Source organism: Nyctibius grandis, chromosome 7, assembly GCF_013368605.1.
Source record: "Nyctibius grandis isolate bNycGra1 chromosome 7, bNycGra1.pri, whole genome shotgun sequence".
NCBI lineage: Eukaryota > Metazoa > Chordata > Aves > Nyctibiiformes > Nyctibiidae > Nyctibius > Nyctibius grandis.
Genome location: NC_090664.1, coordinates 10,666,983 through 10,687,392, shown reverse-complemented (window position 1 = coordinate 10,687,392; position 20,410 = coordinate 10,666,983). Strand labels below are relative to the sequence as shown.

The following is a 20,410-nucleotide window of genomic DNA, read 5'->3' as shown; positions in this document are numbered from 1 at the left end:
AAGCCTTGCATGTTGGACTGAATGAAGGTGGGAAAGCTCTTCACCTTTGTGCCCATGGGCTAAGAAAGGCAAGCAAGCTATAGCATGTGGGTGGCTCTGCAGCCAGTTGTCCATGGGCATACTCCTGTCCTTGGGGAAACACAGGGGAATTTGAGCTAACTTTGCCCCTCTTCTGGGTGTCTTTGTCTATACAAAGAGGGTGGTACTACATTATACCATGATTTTTGCACGTAGGCAAGTCATGACTAAACCCCTTGCTTCTGTGTCATAACATTGTCCCTGCTGCTGACAAGGCTACGGGCAATCCTCCTTCTCCGTAAGTGACCCGAAGGAGGTTATTGTGCACGTTCACCCTTTGGGGCTCTTCTGGCCTCTGTCCCCACAGCTCTGGCATGTTGGACTGGCTCTTCAGCTGGGGAAGGGGCAGTCCTTGAACTCAGTGGAGCTCTGCTAACGTATGTGAGTGGCAGATATGATCCATTATTGTTAGTGTTCCCAGGGGGTGATACATGTCCAGATGCTGTTATTGTAGGCAGGGGATAAGACACAGTTTTGTCCTTCATCTGTATCTTTGTAACACTGTGGTGGAGGGAAGAGGTGAAGAAGCATCTTGCCTTCTCTCACTTCTGCTAGTATTTACTCGTGGATGTGACAAGCTGTCATTTTCTAGTTTGTGTGAAAAGTGACACTTAATTTCCCTTCCCCCTGTTGCAACCTTGCCAATGTATTTGCTGCATGCAGATATAGATTTGTGTTCATTTCCGTAGCAGATGTCACAGTGATTCAGTGCAAAATCTGCTTGGGGACATGATTATAATTGAACTGTTCTCCAGGAAGGGGAGATGAATGCATTGGTATTTTCTGCTTCTGTTACAATACTAGAGCTTTGTATTTCAGATCCTTGAGTCAGAGTTTTAATTTCCCAGTTTGCACAAGAAGGAGGCAATGTGTGCAACTGTTTTAAGCACTTCAGAAATTCTGTAGGACCAAATATAAATAACAAAATTATCTGATCCTAAAAAATAACGTAGGTCTCTGCTGATTTCTACAACAAGACTCTGAACGTCCAGGCAGTAGCACATAGTGCAAGCTGCTATTTCCAAGGTGTTTTAGGCAAGGCTGGATGAGATGTACTGACATACCAATGAGAATTCAAGATGATGTTTCCTGTGCATTACCTAAAGGTGTTTAGGAACTGACTTTATATTCAGCGCTATGGTGAAGTGACAGTTGTTTGATATTTAGATGCAAGAAAGTGTCTGTGAGTAGAATGTGAATACTACTGTTACTTAAAGCAAAGTTTAATTAAATGCAGGGTCCTATTACTCAGAATTTTACTGAGAATGCTCATCTCCTTTCTTTCACTTCTGCATCCAATTTACATGGAAAAATCATTCTCTGCTGAGGAAGTGGCTCAAGAAGGTTTGGCATTCTTGTAACACCAACCCAGGGGCACTGCTTCCCCCTTCAGAATACAAGTTAATTGTATAGCTGCAGCAAAATAATACAGGAACCAAATTTAAAAAGAATAAAAGGCAATTATTAGCTCCTCACGTTGCTGCTGCTGTGCTATTGTTTGATAGGTGTATAATTGATATGTGTGGCTGTGATATGCTATCTCTAGTTTGTGTGCATGTTTAATGCCTATATATTCTCTCAGCAGTTCTCAACTGCCTGCTATTTTCTGTCATTACAAGTAGATACTTACATAGTAATGTGTCTCCCGCTGGCTCTTGACCAAGCCTTCTCAGGGCTTGTGGAAATACCCCTCCTTTAACAAAGTTAGTATCAGTGGAGATTGCCACCTTCAACCATTTTGATATCCTTGGCACAAAGGAAATGCTGTTTCCTCCCTCTGGAGGATTAGACAGCATTAAAGCTGCTCTGTCTGTGAAGATTAGCACGCTGCTGGGTGGTTGTTTTTTCCCCCCTTCCCCACTTGAAGGAATTACTGCTCCAAAGGGGTGCCGGCAAGGGGAGAGCTGTACTGCAGGCCTCCTGACATCTGCTTTGTTCCTTTTGCTCTCTGCAAAGCCCTGCATCTGAAAAATCAATTTAATCTATTGCTGTTTGGAGAGGGTGTTCCTGTGCTGGCATCCATGCACATCCCCTGCACTGCACAACAGCAGTGGGAGGACCGATGGCGCCACTGCAGCTATTGTTACACTGGGACTCCCTCACAGTCCTGCTTGCTGGGACTGGGAAGCGATGTGGATGCCAGGCTGAGTTAGAGCAACTTTTGTCCCTATGTGTCAGGACTGCATTTGCACTGTTGGCAGTTTTTCCAATGTGCTTGGGAGATCTGAGAGACAAACCTTCCGGGTTCCCAGGGTGTTGAGCACACTGAACCTTTTCTTGTGATAGTGACCAAGGAGGCAGATCCGTCTCCTTTCTGGTAGGCTTGCTCTTGAGAGATCTGCATGTCAAACATATTCTCAGAATATTTTGCAATATGTGGATCCTTCTCCGAATGAGGGGTGTATGATCCTCACGTACCTGTCAAACACAAACCCCTTCAACTACCTTCCTCCTTACCTGCATCTTGGCTGGTGACCATGCTGAGTTCCTGAGCCATTCAGACCATTTGCTGAAATGGCCCTGACAACAAATCACCTAGGCATCCTTTCCTTTCCTAGACACAGTGCCTGAACACTTCTTTTTTACAAAAAACAATGTGAAAAGTGTAGAGAAATGAAGGTACCCTTTCAGATCAAATTTCGGACGTGTAAAATCCCACTGCCCTACCCAGAACCTGCCCCAGGTATTCATCATGCCTACCGTTTCCAGGGAATTCAGATACTTAGCATCAGGGGAGAGCTGCTTGGGCCTTGGCAGCTGGTCAGAAGTGTGGGTGCAGGGGTGTATGTATGGCTTCTGGTGCTATCAGCTCACTTGCCAGCAGTTACCCTGTGGGAGGGTAGGAAATGAAAAGACGGAAGGAAATTGGAGGAAAGGCCAAAGGGGCTAAAAGGGAGGCTCAGGGGTCACATTTTAGATCAGAGGAACATAGTCCCCAGTGTGGAGTGATTTGTGTTCATCTGCGTGTTAATGAAGGACAATCTGTCAGGCTCCCTGTGGTCCTCTTGGGCAGGATTTTCCGGAGGGCTGAAGTGCACCCCCTTATCTCTTCCTGCTGTTGTGGAGCTTGCTTCTGGGATAGGCACTGCCTGTTATAGCTGGGAAATGGCCTGCCTGCACGTTTGAGCTGGAAAAGTGCTGTTCTGATATAGCCATTGGCTGAGAATAAGGGAAATGTCGCCTTACCTCCTTGTGTCAACGGAACAAGGCAAACAAAACAATGAATGGCCTTTTGGGATGAAAGGGAGCAGCTTTTGAATCCAGTCATTTGAAGCCATTGTTACCTGGCACATAACAATCCCATGTACCCACCACTCCGGAGGTCTAGAGGGCATTTAAAAAAAAGGAGAAAAAAAAAGGAAAAGAAGTGAGTTTCCTGACTGCTGGGTTTCCTGACTTGCAGGGACTCCCAAGGTGAAATGCTTCACTTCTGCCCCTACAGACTCTTATTCAGTGGGTTTGTAAAACTGTCCACATATTGGAAAGATTTCAGTGGAGAAGAACTTGCAGCACCATATGTTAGTCTTTCCTAGGGTTAAGCATGTTTTCTGTGGCAAAAGAGACTGGTCTGCTCTGGGGAGGATCAGCATACTCCAGGTGGTACCGCAAGAATTCTTCAGTCTCTACAACAGGCAAGGGAACACATCCCCAAAGTGGGCGTTCAAATTACGTAGCTGCATCATTTAGACAAACACTGGTGTTGAACCATAGCTAATTGCAAGTGCTATGGAACAGTTTACATAAGAACAAAAGAAGTCTGTTTTGGAAATAATGTATCGCCATAGCGAGAATTTTCTTGGTTTTTTTTAGTTATGTAACTTGTGCTATGGAAATCTTAGATTTTTTTTTTAAGGACCATACAGTAAGTCATGGCTGCTAAATAGGTCATTCTAGTTGAAAATGAGAGAAGGCATTTTGCACAACTAGAGGAATGGACTAAGGATGAAGTGTGCCAAAAAAGTGAGTCCAGGAGAGAAGTTAAACTAGAATTTAAAAAGTGACTCTTGGCGTCTGTTTTTGAATTTTGCCATGAGATTCTTACATACCTTTTTGGAGTCATTTAGCCTCTTTATATCTTCATGGCTTTGCCTGAAAAGTAGGTATAATAATAATGTTAGTACAGGTCTTCTCTTAGTCTCTTACCCAAAGCTACTTCTGTTGGCATTCTCTGGTGTAGCACTTGCTTTTACCATCCAGGAGAGACCATAGCTAGCCTGGCCTTGGAAACAGATTTTTGCTGGTATATTGAATTAATATTTTTAAGCCGAGGTCTGGAACTTGTCTGTACCTGCTGGTGAAAAAGAAAAATCTGAAGCAGTTCAGCTAATAGTGAGACCAGAAGCGCATGGTGCAGATATCTGTAATCTGGTAACTCTAAAGGTTTGATCTTGTGCATTCACAGCTCTTCAGTTGATGCAGATCTGAACCACTCAGTGTCAGGAAAATCTGAAGACTCTTCCCCCCGCCCCGCTCCTGCATATCTGTGCTGTACTTTCCAGGTATAATGTCAATTTGTAGAAGCTGTAAGGATATTCCCTAATCCTCAGAAGTCCCCAAAGCAGTGGGCAGTTTTGCTTTCATTTTTTTTTTTTTGCAGAACCTACACTGTTTCTTCTTGCTGCTGCCCCTGTTCCTCCCCAGGTCCCTGAGGCAGCCCTAGCAGCCTCCACTTTATGCCTGCCTTGTCTGCGTGGCTGAGGGACCTGTGGGGAAAAGCTGATGAAGGGTGGGATGGGTGAAGGTCAGCCTGAGGACTGGTGCCTTAGTCTGGGTTGCAATGCTGCGAGAATGCTACTGAGACTGTGTTTTGGTGGTGGGAAGTTGGGAGTGTGGGGAAGTGAATGAAATATGGGGTGAAACAGAGAAATGAGAGAAATAATTTCAGCCAGGGAGAGTGAACAGCAAATTCTGCCTCTGGGAGAAAGATCTCCAGGATGTAACGTTGGGGAGGTGAGAAGAAGGCAGACAGAAAAGAAGGACAAAAGCAAAGGAAGAAAAGGAGGAAAGCAATGGATTAAATTATATATGAGATGGTAGAGAGAAGGGGGATGTATTAAGACTGTGGAAAAGAAGAGGGTGAGCCTGGATAGTGAGGGAGAAGTAGAGATGACAGAGCTGAGGAGTGGGAAGCAGAGGTGAGAGGGAGAGCCTGTATCTGGAGAGCCTGTATCTGCATTGCAATACAGAAGTGTTTATTCAGCTCTTGAAGATGTGAGGCATGTGGTCAGCTAGTGCTGGCAGCACGGTTGTGGCAGCAAGGGCTTCATAACCTGCCCTGTGTGACTGACTTTGGACTGGGGTGGGTTTCACAGCCTTGGTGCTGCTGTGGGCTGCTGTTGGGCATTGAGGTGGAAGTGCGGGGATGTGGCTCTGCAGCAGCACGCCCCTGCGGGTTGTGGCATGGGGGGAGGCAGGAGAGGGAGTGAAGATAATCACTACTTCTTCTCCTCATGTATAAATTTGGATGCTAAAACAGACTCTACTTCACTCCTACACACAACGTGCTCAATCTCTCGATTTTTATGTAAGGGGAAGCACTGAAAAGTATGATTCTGCCAGGCAGTGGGTGGAGGGCAGAAAATCTTGCTAGTAATGGTAGGAGAGGGGGAAAGGGGATTTGTACACAAGAAGCATTTCACTTTTACAATGCTGAGACAGATTTTTTTTTTTATTTCAATATTTTAAAGGCTTGTGGATTTCCATACATATCTGGAAGGAGACACTTGAAGTGTGGACACTTGGGATCTTGCAGGCATCAAACTCAAATTTGTTAAACTGACAAATTTTTGTGTATCTAGATACTTGATAAGCTCATATTTTCTGGCACAAGGTAAATTAGGCTATAACAGGCCTGGAAAGGAAACTAAAGAAGAAGGTAGAAAAAATATTTCCTGTTTCTCCTGTCAGTGCTTATGGGTCAGCCAAATGTGGTTAGGAAGCAAAGAGACCGTGCAAAGACCTTTCTTAATACTTTGCTAATGAGGCTTGGCTGTGGAAGGGCCTGTTCCCATCTCTGGGCTTCCCAGCTGTTTCCCTCTTGGCTGCCAGTCTGCCTTCACAACTCAGAGGCAGGAGTTCCCCTTCGGTTGCCAGCCCCCGTCTTTTTTTTCTCTACATAGAGACCAGGGTTCTGTCTTTTCTCTTTGCACTTGAGCTGATCATGATAATAATGACATCCCAAATCTTTCTGTAGCTACCTGGTCTAGTCAGCCCCCTGCTTGAAAGCTCGTTTTGAATAGGTGTCTGATTTCCTCATCCTCTGGACCATCCTTGTTCTTGAAATGTCTGTGCTGCTTCCCTCTATTTAATCGATTAACACCTGTAAGAAATGGGATTTGTGCAGGAAACCAAAGGGAAAGGTTCCCTGGATAGCTGATGCTTGAAGGAATCATAGAATCATTCAGGTTGGAAAAGACCTTTAAGATCATCAAGTCCAAATGGTCTGAGATCCTCTGATGAAAGGTGTTCTGGAGGCTCAAGGTGTTAATGTTGTGCGCTCAGCAGCTTAAAATAGGATAGGGGTGAATTTCGTGTCTGATAGCAAGATTACTAAGACGTGAAGCTGGTGGTCAGAGAGCTTTCAGCGATCACCAGGTTGCTTTTGCACAGAGTTGTGCTCCAGCCTGCACGCATGGGGTAGCTTTGCTCCGCAGGAGATGACTCACTGGTGGTGGGAAGGTACCCATGATCAATGTCACAAAGCACCTCTCAGGAGCATTGCCAGTGACTGGCAGGCATAACGAGCCCCTTTCATGGTGAGCTGGAAAATTACTCTGTGCTGAGTGCATAGAGTAGCCATCCTGTGTGAGGGAAGGGCCGTGGAAACTGCCACCTTTGAGCAACTGTTCATGGCTCTCACTGAAGTACACCGAGCACATGACTACCCTGAACCACACCCACAGGAGCATCACTACCTGGAGTTTCTTGTTTGTCATCAGGTTTTCATAGTGCTGTGTTGCAGGGACTCCTGCCTTCATCTATCAATGTTGCGTTTGGTATCATGAGCAGTGTGGGCTGGTGGCAAGAGACCAGTGAGGGGATTTTATCCTTTAAATTTACCAGTGAGAAACCTACTAATATAGTTAAATAGCCACAAATATGGAATCAGTCTGTACATTAAGCAAACAAAGGAGTGGAAAAATGAGATGTATTCTTGCACACGGCTAATGTCATTTGGGAATTAGAGGTGTTTTTTTAAATAAATGTTTTAAATGTGGTTTGCATAGATGTCTAAGTATAAAGGATAAAAGATGAGGGTTGGTGTTTTTATACTGAATAGCAATGATGTATCTGCACCACTGCAGAAGCATTACTGAATTGTCAGGCTGGGTAGAAGAGAATTGCACTTGCATTTCATTTTGGCTCTCACAAGGCAACACCTCTTGTCTAAGGCCTTATTTTGAGCACAGACTAACACCTTTGCATTTGATCCTGCTCCCATTGAAACTGGTGGGAGACTAGTTACCGAGGAAAGCAGGCAGTAGGAGTGGGAACGTGGGTGGATGTATTCAACTTAAAAGGGTGCAGAACAGGGTTTTTTCCTGTTCAAGTATCAAGCACTGTAAAAGAGATCTTCCTCATCATTCAGCAGCAGATCTGAGAGAGAGTCTCATGTTACTATGCCTAAATCTGCAATAGCAGCACACTGTATTTTAGCCAGATGAGCAGCAGGACTGCTTTGTTCCTCTGCAGATGTAGTGTCGTCGTACGGATGGTTTCCAGTGGGAAATTCCACCCACCACTCACCTTGCCAAAAGACAGCTTGGAGGAGGAGAAAATAGGTCCTGTGGTGATGGCGGTTCTTTCTCAATGAAACAACAAGAAGCAGGGAAATCCATCAAGCTGTTAGTCATACATTTATATATATATCATAGTATGTGTGAGTGTGTGTATGTATATATATATGTGTGTGTATATGAAAACTATATTGCACTCACACTATCTGTATCATCATCAATATCAGGCTTCAGAATAATAAGAGAAGTAGCTCATGGGTTATAAATGTATATCCGGTAGAAACTGGCACAGCAGGTAATTTTGCTAATAATCCTTGTATTTAGATTTTATGAAAGATATTAAGATTAGTGTGGCTAGAAAATAGATTGTACCTCTTTAAATGAGCCTCCTTTCTTTGTAGCCCTGTGAAGCCTAAAGGGTATTCTTAATCCTCCTTAAATGGTGCTTGTTAAAAAGAAGTGAAATTAAAGGGTATTTTGGAGTGTAGCTTTTTCTTTAAATACATTCCTTGTAGGTGGGGAAATCTACAATTATTTGCACCATAGATGCTCAAGCTCTGTTCATGTTTCTCTGTGTGCATCATTTGTATGCAAGTTCATAAGGCAATAGCATCTTACAAACTGGTGTAAAAAAGATAACTGATTTTTAGCACTTCCTAAAATGCAGAGCACAAGCCTGCCGCAACCATTGTGAGTATGGAAGCATGAAAATTTGCTTGAGAAGTAAGTCAGAGGAAATTTTGATCCTGACCACTTCTTAAGTGTTTAATACCCTGAATGTGCATCCAGGGAATTTAAAATCTTCCATAAATGCAGTGCATATCTTCAAAAAATGTATGCGCTTAGCCTCTTACCCAAGATTAAGGTCTGGAGGACCAGATCTTCAAATGTACTCCAAGTGCGGGCGAGATCCTACTTCATGTTTAAAAATGTTTCGAACAAGTGCAATATACTTCTGAAAACCAGGAAAGTGTGTGGTGTTCAAATGTTGATAAAGCAATGTCTTTGCTGCAGTTTGGTAGAGGGAGATGGTGGCTTTGTTTTTAAATGAGATGTTCCCTGAGCTAAACTAATTTCTGGTGTAACACTGCAAAAGTCAGTGTAGTAAACGGGTCTTCAGGATTACTTCAGTTAAGAAATTACATGGAGGATTTTATGCCCATAAATGTATTTTGGGGACCATGTTTTATCCACTTTTTTTCCTCCTTAGAACTGGAGTGTTTATACTTATGTGTTTGTTTGATGGTAAGTTATTTAAAACCAAATTGCAACAGTGCTTCAATATTTGAGACCAGTTGGAAGTTAGCCTCTAGCACCATAATCAATGAAAGCAGAAGGATTTTTCAGAGCAGAACTGTTTCTCCAGTCCCCTGGAGGAGAGAGGCAGTGTTCTGTAAGCAAGGCTCTGTCTCTCAAGCTGTTTTCTCCACAAAGGCTTCCATGAACTATGTCTTCAGTAATCAAATGTGCCGTAATTAGTCCTTAACACTGCTCAATATGCTATCAGTGTTCAAAAAGCGGAGATACTTCTTTCTGAGGAAGGAAATACAGCTTTGATTTGTGTTTTAGATCCTTGCCTCTAGTGCTTGGGCAGAAGCAAACTTTGAGAGCAAGTGTGAGCAGAAATTTGAATGTAGGGTGAGATTTCAAAAAAACCCAACCTTTCCTTAAAAGCCATTCAGAATCTGCCATTATCAAAGATATGTAAAATTACACTATCCATTCATTTTGATTTTTCTCCCTCTAAATTAACTGCAGTCATTAGTATGTTTCCCCAAGCGGTTCTTCAATGATGCATACTTCTTCCCAGGTGATTTTATTTAAAATGCAACTTCTAGTTCCCCAATGTCTATTCAGAGATGTAATACATGATCTACAAACCATCTTCCATTAGGAGGGAGAGAATTCCTCTCTGTACTCCTCCCTCAAAGTACAGACATTTCCCTCTTTCCCCTGCCAAATGCTGCCTGCACACTGGGGATTTCCGTGAGACAAAAAAATGGGGTTATCTAGCAACGTCCCCCCAAAATAAGACTGTAGTAGTGCTCTTGGCCAGAGCATCACCCTTGCCCACGAATTTATGTGCTCCAGGATCTGTCGTTAATGATAAAGTTGTACCCCAAATGTCTGCTGTCACGTTGCAACACAGAGGCGCTGCCTGGTGCAATTAAATTGATTGTAGAAGTAACTTGAATTACGTCTCTCCCTGCAGCGGTACCTCTCCTCGTGCTTTTCAGGTGAGCTGTACCATCTCCAGTGTAGGTCGTGTCAAACCGCAGCCCTCTGCTGCAGCTGCTCTGGAATTCCACTAGTGAAAGAGTGAGCTGTTTCTTCCTGCCTTAACTGCACAGTGCTTTGTTCAAATATTGAATGCTTGGGACCAGGGTTTTGAAATATTGATACAGGAGAAAGCACAGGCTGTCTCGGTCAAGCCTCGTGGAGGCTTTACTCAGCCGCCTTGGCACACTTGGGACCTGTGGGGGAAGCGAAAAGGTCAGTATGACTGGCTTGCTGGGAGTGGGGTGAGGTTGGGGAGGTGTCTGGCTTTTAAAAGATCATGTAGGAGACATTTGCTGGGATGAGATCACTCATGACTTGGCAAAAGTAATACCCAAATGCCATCGTCCGCAGTTGACTTCTTGCGCCGTGTTGACTTAAGGAGAGCATGAAGCCTGTCTACGTGCTGTGCAGGATTGTTCTTCGGATACTCCAGGGGCTCTGCCACCCTTTGCATGTGACAGCGTTTTCAGCCACAACTATTTCATGGGGAAGAGAAAAAAAATGAACATGCAAATAATATTCTTCAGTCTTTTATTGATCTTCATGTGTACTGATGGGTCTCCCTTTCCCTTTTCTGTCAAATCTCTCTCTTAAGGCCATTTTTCTGTTTATGCCTTAGTGATGTCTGCAGTGATGACAAATGTATGACCTGTGCATTCTTCAGTGATATTTTTAATGTAAATCTTTCTGATGTATTGGTTTGATATAAGATAATCTCAATGACCCCAGGGATCTGTGTGAGATTTCGGAGCCATGGGGAAAGGCCTGTGTATTCATACTGTCTCTTGCAAAGTGCTAAGCTCTGCAGGCACCTCTCCCAACAAGCTCATTCCACCATACGACTGAGGAAAGAAACAGCTTGCTCTGCCTTGATGGTAGCAGGTTAATGAATTTGGCTGGAGGTTTTCTGAGCTGTGACAATCATGGGGACTGTCACGGTGGCAATGGGAAAACAGAGTCCTCGTGCAAGCATTACAAATCCCTTGGGGAGAGCATGGTCTGCGCGGGAGTGTTTCCATACCCCAAGAGCAGGCAGTGCTTTGTGTGATGTTGCCGTGAGTCAGCCCGCGTAGGATTTGGAGTAGCTGTTTTACACAGCCTTGTTTTCTAGACATGTAAGCAATAACAGCGGGATTGCCAGCATTAACTCTGCCATATGCTGCTTTGTGTTTTCTGTGCGCTTTTAGGATGATGAGAACTTTGGACAGTTGACCATCACGGTCTTGGCATGAGCCACAGCACACCAGGGATGAGAGATGCTGGGGCCCTGGGAACCTCTGGCTGTGTTTGCACATTGAATTCCCTTGATGGACAGCAATAAGGGTAAAACACTTGGCTTTGGCTGATGGTTTTTTGCTTTTTCTCTTTTTTTTTTTCTTGACATGATTTCTTCTGCTATGAGAAATGAAGATGTTGCAAACAACCCATCTGCATTTTTGCAACACCTCCTCTGTTCCTTGGTTATTTTAGTTTGTTGGTGTCACTTTGCATGTTTATAATATTTTCAAATGTTTGTGCCACTCTCCTCTTCCTCCCATCTTTTTTTTTCTCCCCCCAGTTGCTTTACAGTGTTTGGAAGAGCTTGAATGCTTTTCTTTTACCTCCTTTTTCACCTTTGGAACATGAATTTTTATTTTCTTGTGTTTTGCTGAGATTTTTTTTTCATCTTCACTCTCTCAAAGGAAGCTTCTTCACCATGTCTGGGAACTTTTTTTTTAATTCTTTATTATTTTTTTCTGTTATCTTTTGAGGAGTTTTCTAGCAGAAATGGGGCTAAATCAAAAGTGATACTTTTAAGGTGGAGATATATTCCACATCTGTTTGAAATGACTTGTTACCCACCCAGAGAGAGTGAGGAAGCAGTTCTGTGTGGTTGGCGTGATGTGAGGAAGGGCTTTGGCTCAGCCAGTTGCCACTTCTTGCCTTGTTTTTCCTGTGTGGGTAGCCTGGCCCATGTGCTCTGGTGGGACTGTCTTCTCCATGTCTTGAGGAGGGAAGAGACAAGGCATCATGTTTGTCCTTTTTGACGACAAGGGAATGCGCTGTTAGGCTTTCTCTGGGTTTGCTGCTGTGAGAAGGGAAGAGAAAGTAATTGTTTAAAATTGTATTTCTTCGCTGCAGCTCCCAGAAGGGGGTTTCAGCCGTACCCGAGGCCAGCGAGATGAAGAGGCGCCGGAACCCATCCCTGCTGGTACACTGCTAGTCAGAAGGGTTGCCCACTCTTTTCCCATTAGTGTTTTGGTGCCAGTCTGGGCACTGCCCCCATGACTAAGGAGACCCTGATCTGAAGTGCTCTGCTAGCCAGGCGCCGTGCATGTACCCAGGATCAGTGCTTCTTGCAAGAAGTTCCTTTTTACTGACAACAAAAGGACATGTCTTTAGTGTGTCTTTTTCTGCTGCATCCAGTAGGTACAATAGTTGCTTGCTCAGCTGCCACACAATAGAAATCTGAATTTCATTTGAATTTTCAAGGTTGTTGAAAGTGGCTTCACCATTTTTATCTCCTCCCTTTCTCTCCCCTTTTCTTCTCCACAGACACGTCAGACCCCAGCAGAGCCTGAAAAAGGGGAAAGAAGAAAAGAAGGGAAAACAATTAAAACAGACAAAAGCCACGCAAGGTACCGTTAGCATTTCCCTCCACCTGCAACTACTCGTTTTGGTTTCACGCACTGCAGTTGCGGACAGTTGGTCAGCCCGGCGGGGAGGAGGGCGGGGCGAGCCCCGAGCACGGGAAAACACAGGCGTTAACGGACAAAAACGGGCGGCAGGAGAGGGGAGGAGGGTTAGAAAAAAGAATAAACCCCGCAGTTCTGCGCTCATTTCCTCCTCGAGATGCCAATGCACGAAGAGGCGGGGGGCGCTGTGGGGAGGGAGGGGCTCCCCGCCGGAGGCGGGGCCGGGCCGGCCGCGGAGCCGGAGGAGGCAGCGGCGGAGCGGGAGGTGCCGGCAGCCGCCGCCGCCGCCGCCGCCATGGAGCCGGGGGGCAGGCGCGGCCGCGGCGCCGAGGAGGGCCCGCGCCCCGAGGAGGAGGAGGTGGATCCCCGCATCCAGGTGAGGGGCGCCGCGCCCTGCCGGCCTCTCCGGGGGGGGGTGTGCGTGGGTTAATTTTTACCTTTATTTTCAAATATATATAATTATTATAGTGATTGCCTTTGATTTTTTATTTTTGCTCTTTAACGCATATGTACATACATATATATGCGTACGTACACACACACATATATATATATTTGCACGTGCCCGGCGGTGGTTCAGCAGCCCCGGGTGTCCCGGAGCCCGCTGGGCGCGGTGGGAAGCGGCCCCGGGGCGCCCCAGCCCTTTGTTGCCCCGCGGCCCCGGGCAGAGCTCTGCGCCGGGCTCCGTCGGCGTCCTTCCTTCTCCTGAAATCCCCCTCCCCTTTTTCTTTTTGACCATGACAGTGTGACCTTGCTCGTGAAACAGGGCTGATGCTCAGAAATTCGTAAATGAGGGAAAACATAGATTTTATTTTTAAAATTATTTGTTTAAAAAAAGGAGCTTTAGTGGAAGGTGGTGTTTCCTCTCTATGAATGCCTTCTGAAATGCTTTTTATTCTTGCATGGTTTCTAAACAAAGCTTTTCTCCCCAAAATCATGTCTTGATCAATTGCCTGGTGCAAACTTCAGCATGCTGTGGTCCCTGACATGAAATGTATTTTTAGGTCTCTGCAGATTTAAGGCTTTTGCCTCCAGCGTTGCTGGACCATTTGTCATGAGTGAATATAAGCATGTGTGTATGTTGCTGAGAGGATGGATCCTTGGCGTACGGCCTTCCTTGGTGTAATTGTCATTCTTTTCTCCATTGTGAGCATTTCTCTTCCAGGGCTGAGCAAAGCAATTGCAAAATTCACAAAACATGTTACACAGAGCGAGGCCCTCAGCCAAAAGCTAGCCTGTAACTGCCCTGGTTTTGAGCAGCTGAGCTCCCTTAGTGCCTCCTGATCTAATGGTGGCCTTAGGTTCTTCAGCTTGCAGCATGTTTCCACATACCTGATTTGCACATTGTTGGCAAAACAGTGTTTTTGTTGAGTTTTCTGTTTGATTGAAAAAACAGGCTGCTGTGTCTGCCTCTGTGAGAGCCATAATGTTCTTAGGCTTACAGTAAAAGGCAATTAGGTAATTTCTGTATGAGTGTCTGTTTCAGAAAACATGGATATACAAATATATATCTTCCAAATCCTAGGAGCTGGAAATGAAATCTGACCTCTGAGGATAAGAGAACTAAACCGTTGCAATTAATTCCTTTCTGATTGTAACCAGAGTAGTTCTTGTAATCTAGTGGGAAATAGCTCAAGTGATAATCAATTTACAGTGTTCGGTTTATACAGCTAAACATTTCACAGCAGATTCTGTTACACCAGTTGAAAATTAAATAACGTTTGAGTTAGAGAACACTCCTGTTGAAATTGTAGGATCTCACATGGAGTAACGTGTTGCTCAAATAAGGCTATTGGAGTCTGCTCCTGAGGGTTGCTTTTTGTGGTAAGAAAGTCATTAAGAATGAGTTTTGTTTTTACAGTAACTTCATTTATGCCAACACCACCTCTAGTAAATATTTATTCAAGGGATTTAACACCTTTGTTTATGCTGTTAAGAGATCAAAATGTTGGCACGAAGGCAGACAAAGTAAACATAATCATATGTCCCATTGACTGGTTGTGTTATAAAGTGGTTTGCCAAAATCCAGAGTAAAATGCCTCTCGTGCTGCAAGGCATGTTTCTTATCAATGCTGTGCTTTCACTCTGTGTCTCCGGTGATAGTACTAACTTTATGCTAATCCTTTTGGGGAGGGGGTGTATCTCACTGGAAACTAGCAGATACTGGCTATATTGATTAACAAGGCAGAACTTACTGTACCTTATGTTTATTTTTAATAGCAAGGAATAAGCCAGAACAGGAAATGTACTGCCTTAAAATAAAACTATAGAGCTTCTCTGATTATTTTTCTTGTAAGTAGCAAAATAAAAGACCAGTGGCAAAGTTATTCTGAACGTCTCAAGGTTTTCTCTTTTCGCTGAATTTGTAAGCCACAGCCCTTGTGAGCTTTCAGTGGGGTTGCTGAATGAGCCTTCTCACTTTTTTCCCCTGATTTCTTAATATGCTTTTGACTTTTCTTTCTTTCTGTCTAGGGGGAGCTGGAAAAACTAAATCAATCTACGGATGATATCAATCGCAGAGAGACGGAGCTGGAGGTACAGAATTCATCCTTGCATTTTCCTTTTGTGCACGTTGGATTTTGTGAGCAACAGAATTTTTGAGTAGATTCCCTCCTGAATTGTGCAATCCTGAATGGTAATTTGGCAGTAAGAGTCTGGTGATGGTTTTTTAAAGGTGTGAATTGAGCTAACAGCTGGAACAGAAAGGGAGAAGGTAGAGGGATGCTGACAGTGTAAAAACCCCACGTGGAGAACACCCCCCCTGCCAAACCCTGCTTTTAGCTTTTGAAAGTAAAGTTAGACAAGTTCTGTTTTTACAAGTCACTGGTTTGGGTTTGTGTTCTTGTGATTATAGACAGTGAAAGTTTATTTGGTTAAGAGGTCTTTGCCATACAATTACCTGCCAGGTTCTCCTCCTTGGTGGCTGTTTTTTTAGCTTGTTAGTTTTGCCTTTTTTGTCATTACTTTCCGAGTAAGGAAAGTAATGAAGGAAAGTTGAAGGAGCTGAAGGAAAAGACTTCCTAGTTGGAAAAAGAGGCTTTCTTAGACAATTAAAAATCTAATAGAAAGTTCTGAAGAAATCGTTCGTAAAGCCCCAGATCTGAGCTTCAGCTACTTGGTAGTTATTCTGGAAGGCTCAGCACTATTGATCTAATAACAAATCGAAACAAACTGTCCTACTTATGTGTCTAAATTTTTTTTTGTTAACTGCAAAACGACGAGGATAAAGCCAGTGGAAGTGTAAGATGAATATGCTGCTAAAGGAAAAATGGCATAAAATGCTACTTTACATCCTAAATAATTTTGATAACATTACAATATTTTGAATACTGTATCAAAACATGCTGAGATTGCAGTGATGAACATATTCTAAAAGTACATCTATAGATTTCTGTTCTGCATCTTCCAAATGTCAAAGTCTGTGTTGGTTTTTTTTTGCCTTGTATGTGTGTTTTCATGAGAGGGGTACCTGGAGCATGGGATGGTTCCTGGTAGTATTTTAAAATTTTATAAAAATATTGGAGTATCCACTGTGTGCACTGAACAGAATATAGGGTTATGAACTTCTTTGGAAACAAAGCAGCCTTGTCATGTGTCTGTTTTCTTCTCCCAGCTTGTTTGCATTTTCTGTGCTTTGTGGCATGTAGATCATGAATTTATTGGCAAATAAACTTAGTGGAATGGGGGACTATTTGTTATGCAAAGTTAAACTATATTTCAGCTGTTAAAACTGTTCAGTGTCACTAGCTTGATTTAAATTTTATGAGTGAACTTTAAAAATCAGTATGCTAGTCTGCAACAGTACCAATTAAATGGACTTCAGGACTCTTTATATACATAGATTCAAAAAAATCATTATATCTTTTCAGTCTTCTTATTTCATGCTGAGGTACTGAAATTGAAAGATGGTGCTGTGGATAGTTGCCTGGATTTCATTAATCTTGTCATAACCTTGCACTGAGGACATATTATGAAGCAGATAGAATAGTAATAATAATGCAAATGCATACTCATGAAATAAGTCCCAGTGACTTAAGATGGGATTTTACTGCTTGATTAAAAATTTTATTCATGTGTTCAAGTGTTTGTAGAACCTGGAGATTTGTAGCTACTGTGTGTGTGACACATGCTGAGCTCTAAAGGCTGAGAGGTTCCTGGATATATCATTGTAAATAAAAGAGCAGTGTTTCCACATTAGCTTGATCTTACATTATTGCTTACTTAGTCTAAGAAATACTAGGTGTCAGTGCAGAGAATGATTATATGATGTTTTCTACCTCTATGTCATTAAATGTTTACTGCAGATCTGTCTGTAGTACTTACTATAAGCAATGTTTGATGTAATTAAGTTGAAATATCATCAACAGTATGCTTTCATGAATGTTTCCTCTTCACTTTTCATCCAAAAATCTTACTGGATTGAAGCCAGTTTGTGTATCATGTAACTGCATAATTTTTAATCCAGAAAGATCTTCATTACTTTTGATCTGCTTAAATTTTGAGGACAAATACAGTTGGATGATGTAAGCAAGGCTTGATTTATATACGTGTTGATAAATGCATTTTAAATGGACTTAAGACCTTTCTAGAGGAAAGATATTAAAAAAAAAAACCCACAACTTGTGGTTAGAAGAAAACCCCTGCATTCATACTCTGGACAAGAAGAGAAAGCTTTGCCTAGCAGCCTTATAGGATAAATCCAGAGTTTGGAAGAGGGAGTTTAGAAATGGGATCATTCTGCTTCAAAGACTACCAAAATCCTTGAACGCTGCTGAGAACGTGGGCTTCTGGGAGAGCCATGCTGAGTTTGCCTTTGAAGATTTGCTATTTTGGCTGCTACTAGCTGCTTTGGGTCCCTCTTGCTACGCCTTCCTAGCCTGTGGTGTTGCTGCTATTGCAAGATATTTCATGAGAAGAAAGATGTGGGCTTTTTCTAACCAGACAATGGAGTTATATTTATCCTATTCTTTTATTATTATTTTCTTCATCTTTTCAATATCTGATCATAGTTGACTTTAATGGGAACATAGACAGTATCATTAGGCTATTTACAGCACAAGATGCTGATTGCCAGCTTCATGTACCATTTCTTTGTGGTCCATACATTCCCACTGTTGAATTTTTTCTCGGAATAATCTGTAAAAGCAATGGGAACGTTTTGAATAGAAGGTATATTTCTCTGAAGGAAGTTCAGAAAAAGACACCCGTATTTTTGTGACTTGATGTACTCTCTGATAAGCAGGAGGAGTAACCTTGTGGCATCTAAGCATTGTGAGTCTGTTCTGGACTTCCTGTAGCTTTGCACGAGTTGTCCTACATGGAACTGCTGACTGCCTCCAGTTCCCCCTAACTGGAAAAAAAGGCTGTAGGTGTTAAATGCTTCTAAACCCTGTGTTTTTGTTCTTGCTGTGCCTCAGGTCTATATCTGCAAAACGGAAGTTAAAATGTTATGGGGCTGAAATCAGTAGAGACTTCTAGGATTTTGAGACTACACACTCTTGGTGTAGCCATAGATGTGTCCGTGTTTGAATGATGTAGAAAATATTGGCGTTTACTGCTCACAGAGGTGACAAAATGCAGAATTCTGTTTTGGGTTGATCAGCCTGCCATTATTTTTTTAAAAAAGTTCCAAGTTCTACACCTGAACTGCCATGTGATCTGTTTTAAATTGATCAGCCTGCCCTTTTTTAATCTTATTTTAAAATAAGTTCTGCACCCAAAACACCTGTGAGAGGGGTGGATTTACCTGTGTGGCGTGACTTGAACAGATACGTTGAAGTTGGCTATATCTATTCTTTTACTTCATATAATTAATCATTTTTTTGCTCTTTTGACCCATCCTATTAAACGCTGGAGAAATGTCCTGACCTGATGATGCTCACAGCCTGTTCAGGAGTTGTGGAGCTGCTAAAGGGCACTGAGTGGCTGGTAGTTATGTGTTGCGTTAATGTATTGCCTGTTAATGAATCTTTGATTAGGCTTGATTTAAAATCCATAATGCTGTTCATACTAAGTGCAACACCGAGCGTTACTGACAGAGCAAAAGGATGATAAGGGTCCTCCGAGGGATTTAACACTTGGCTTCGCTAACATCCCTGTTTATGTTTGAAGTGTCTGTGAAGAGGTGGGGGAAACATCTCGCAGGGGAGATACAAGTATGTTTTGGCCAAATGCAAGTTAGAGCGGTGCCTTGCTATTTGAGATTTTTTCCTGTTTATTGGGAATGCATCTCCATCTGAACTGGCATCAGGAGTTGCAAATGTACTTAACAAATGCGTATGACTTGCCTGTCCAGCTAACTCATACGCGTCTTTGACTGGCTCCTGAAAGTACAATTCAGATGTTCACCCAGGGACCCTCTGGCAGCATTGCGGGGAGGGGAAATACAGCACATACCATTAACATTACCACTGGAATCCCAGATATCCCAAATGTGGTTTTTGTTAGAGAGTTTTTGTGTTGCTGGAGCTAGGAGCTTGCCAGTATTTGTTAAGGGGAGACAACGGCACATGAAAACTGGAGCTGAACAGTGCTGCTTTCAGCCATGCTTGTTTTAAGTAGGGCCTGGTTAGGATCTTTCTTATATGCCTGCCTAGATCCTCTAGTCCTGATCTGCAAGACTTTGTGTTACTTTTAGTCCTGGATTTATCCTAAAGGTCACCCTGGGTTGGTGTTGGATAGAGTCAAAGGAGGAAAGGGTTGTATCAGCTGTGGTGCGCTTTCACTTGTAAGCCTTGTCAGCATTTGAACCCCTCTCAGAAGGGGAAGGGCTATTTTATTTAGAGTTGCTGCTCTTCCTCACTAAAATACTTGGTTTTGGGATAAAGCTCAAGCTTTTGACCTTGTCACACACAAGAATTTTAAGTAGACTTTTAGAAAAAAATCCTCAATATTTCAAGTTAAGTAAACTTTTTTTAAAAAAAAATCCTCAATCTGTTAAGTTTTAGAAAAATGGTCTATGAATGGCTGGAATCTCATGTGAGCACGCCTGCTTGGCCTAGGAAAAAGTCTATCTGTAGAAACATCCGCTGCCTTATCAGTATCCCTGTGCAGCATTTTCCAGTGTCCACAAAAGAGTACACAGATAAGGAAGAAGCACCTCACTGGCTGGTGTTCCTGCTTGTTTTTGGAGTGCGATATACATGCATGATGGATTTTCTATGTCTCTTTATAATCTATTTGTTTCCATAGGAAATGGCTTTTGCGTGTGGATTGATTGTTGTTTTGCCTTCTGCTTTCATCCATGGATGAGTAAGGAAAGGCTCCTTCCTCTGCTATGGCTCTGGAAAGATTTTGTCGCCCCAGTGAGTCAAAGGGCTTTACTTGATTCACGTTCTTGAAGCAGAGATGGCTTTCTAGCCTGAGGGAGGGAGGAGAGGTTAGGCAGAGAAATCTTGTTTTGGAAGGAGCACCCAGTGCCTTCCCCTGCCTGCTTTCCTCTGTTTGAAGAGGACTAAAAATACTCGTGTATTTGTAGTCTCAGTCTGTAACTGAGACTGCGGGAGGTTAGAGCAACTTCCAAATACCAATTTTTATTGTTCTTAGTTCGTAAATTAGTAGCTGTGTGGAAGAAAACGCTTTTCTCCATGCTTAAAAATTGAGATACTTAACCCCTCCTTGCACTTTGTTTTTAAGGTTTGG

The 20,410-nt window shown here is 43.0% G+C and overlaps 1 protein-coding gene across 1 annotated transcript in view; it reads left to right on the top strand.

The window, feature by feature from the left end:
- The first annotated feature begins 13,027 nt into the window (after nt 1–13,027).
- SH3BP5 (SH3 domain binding protein 5) overlaps nt 13,028–20,410 on the top strand; it is a 54,049-nt gene continuing 46,666 nt past the window's right edge. The window contains exons 1-2 of the mRNA XM_068404723.1: nt 13,028–13,145; nt 15,242–15,304. Of these exons, the coding sequence (XP_068260824.1) occupies nt 13,065–13,145; nt 15,242–15,304 (144 nt within the window). The 5' untranslated portion in view covers nt 13,028–13,064. The remainder of the gene's footprint in view (nt 13,146–15,241; nt 15,305–20,410) is intronic.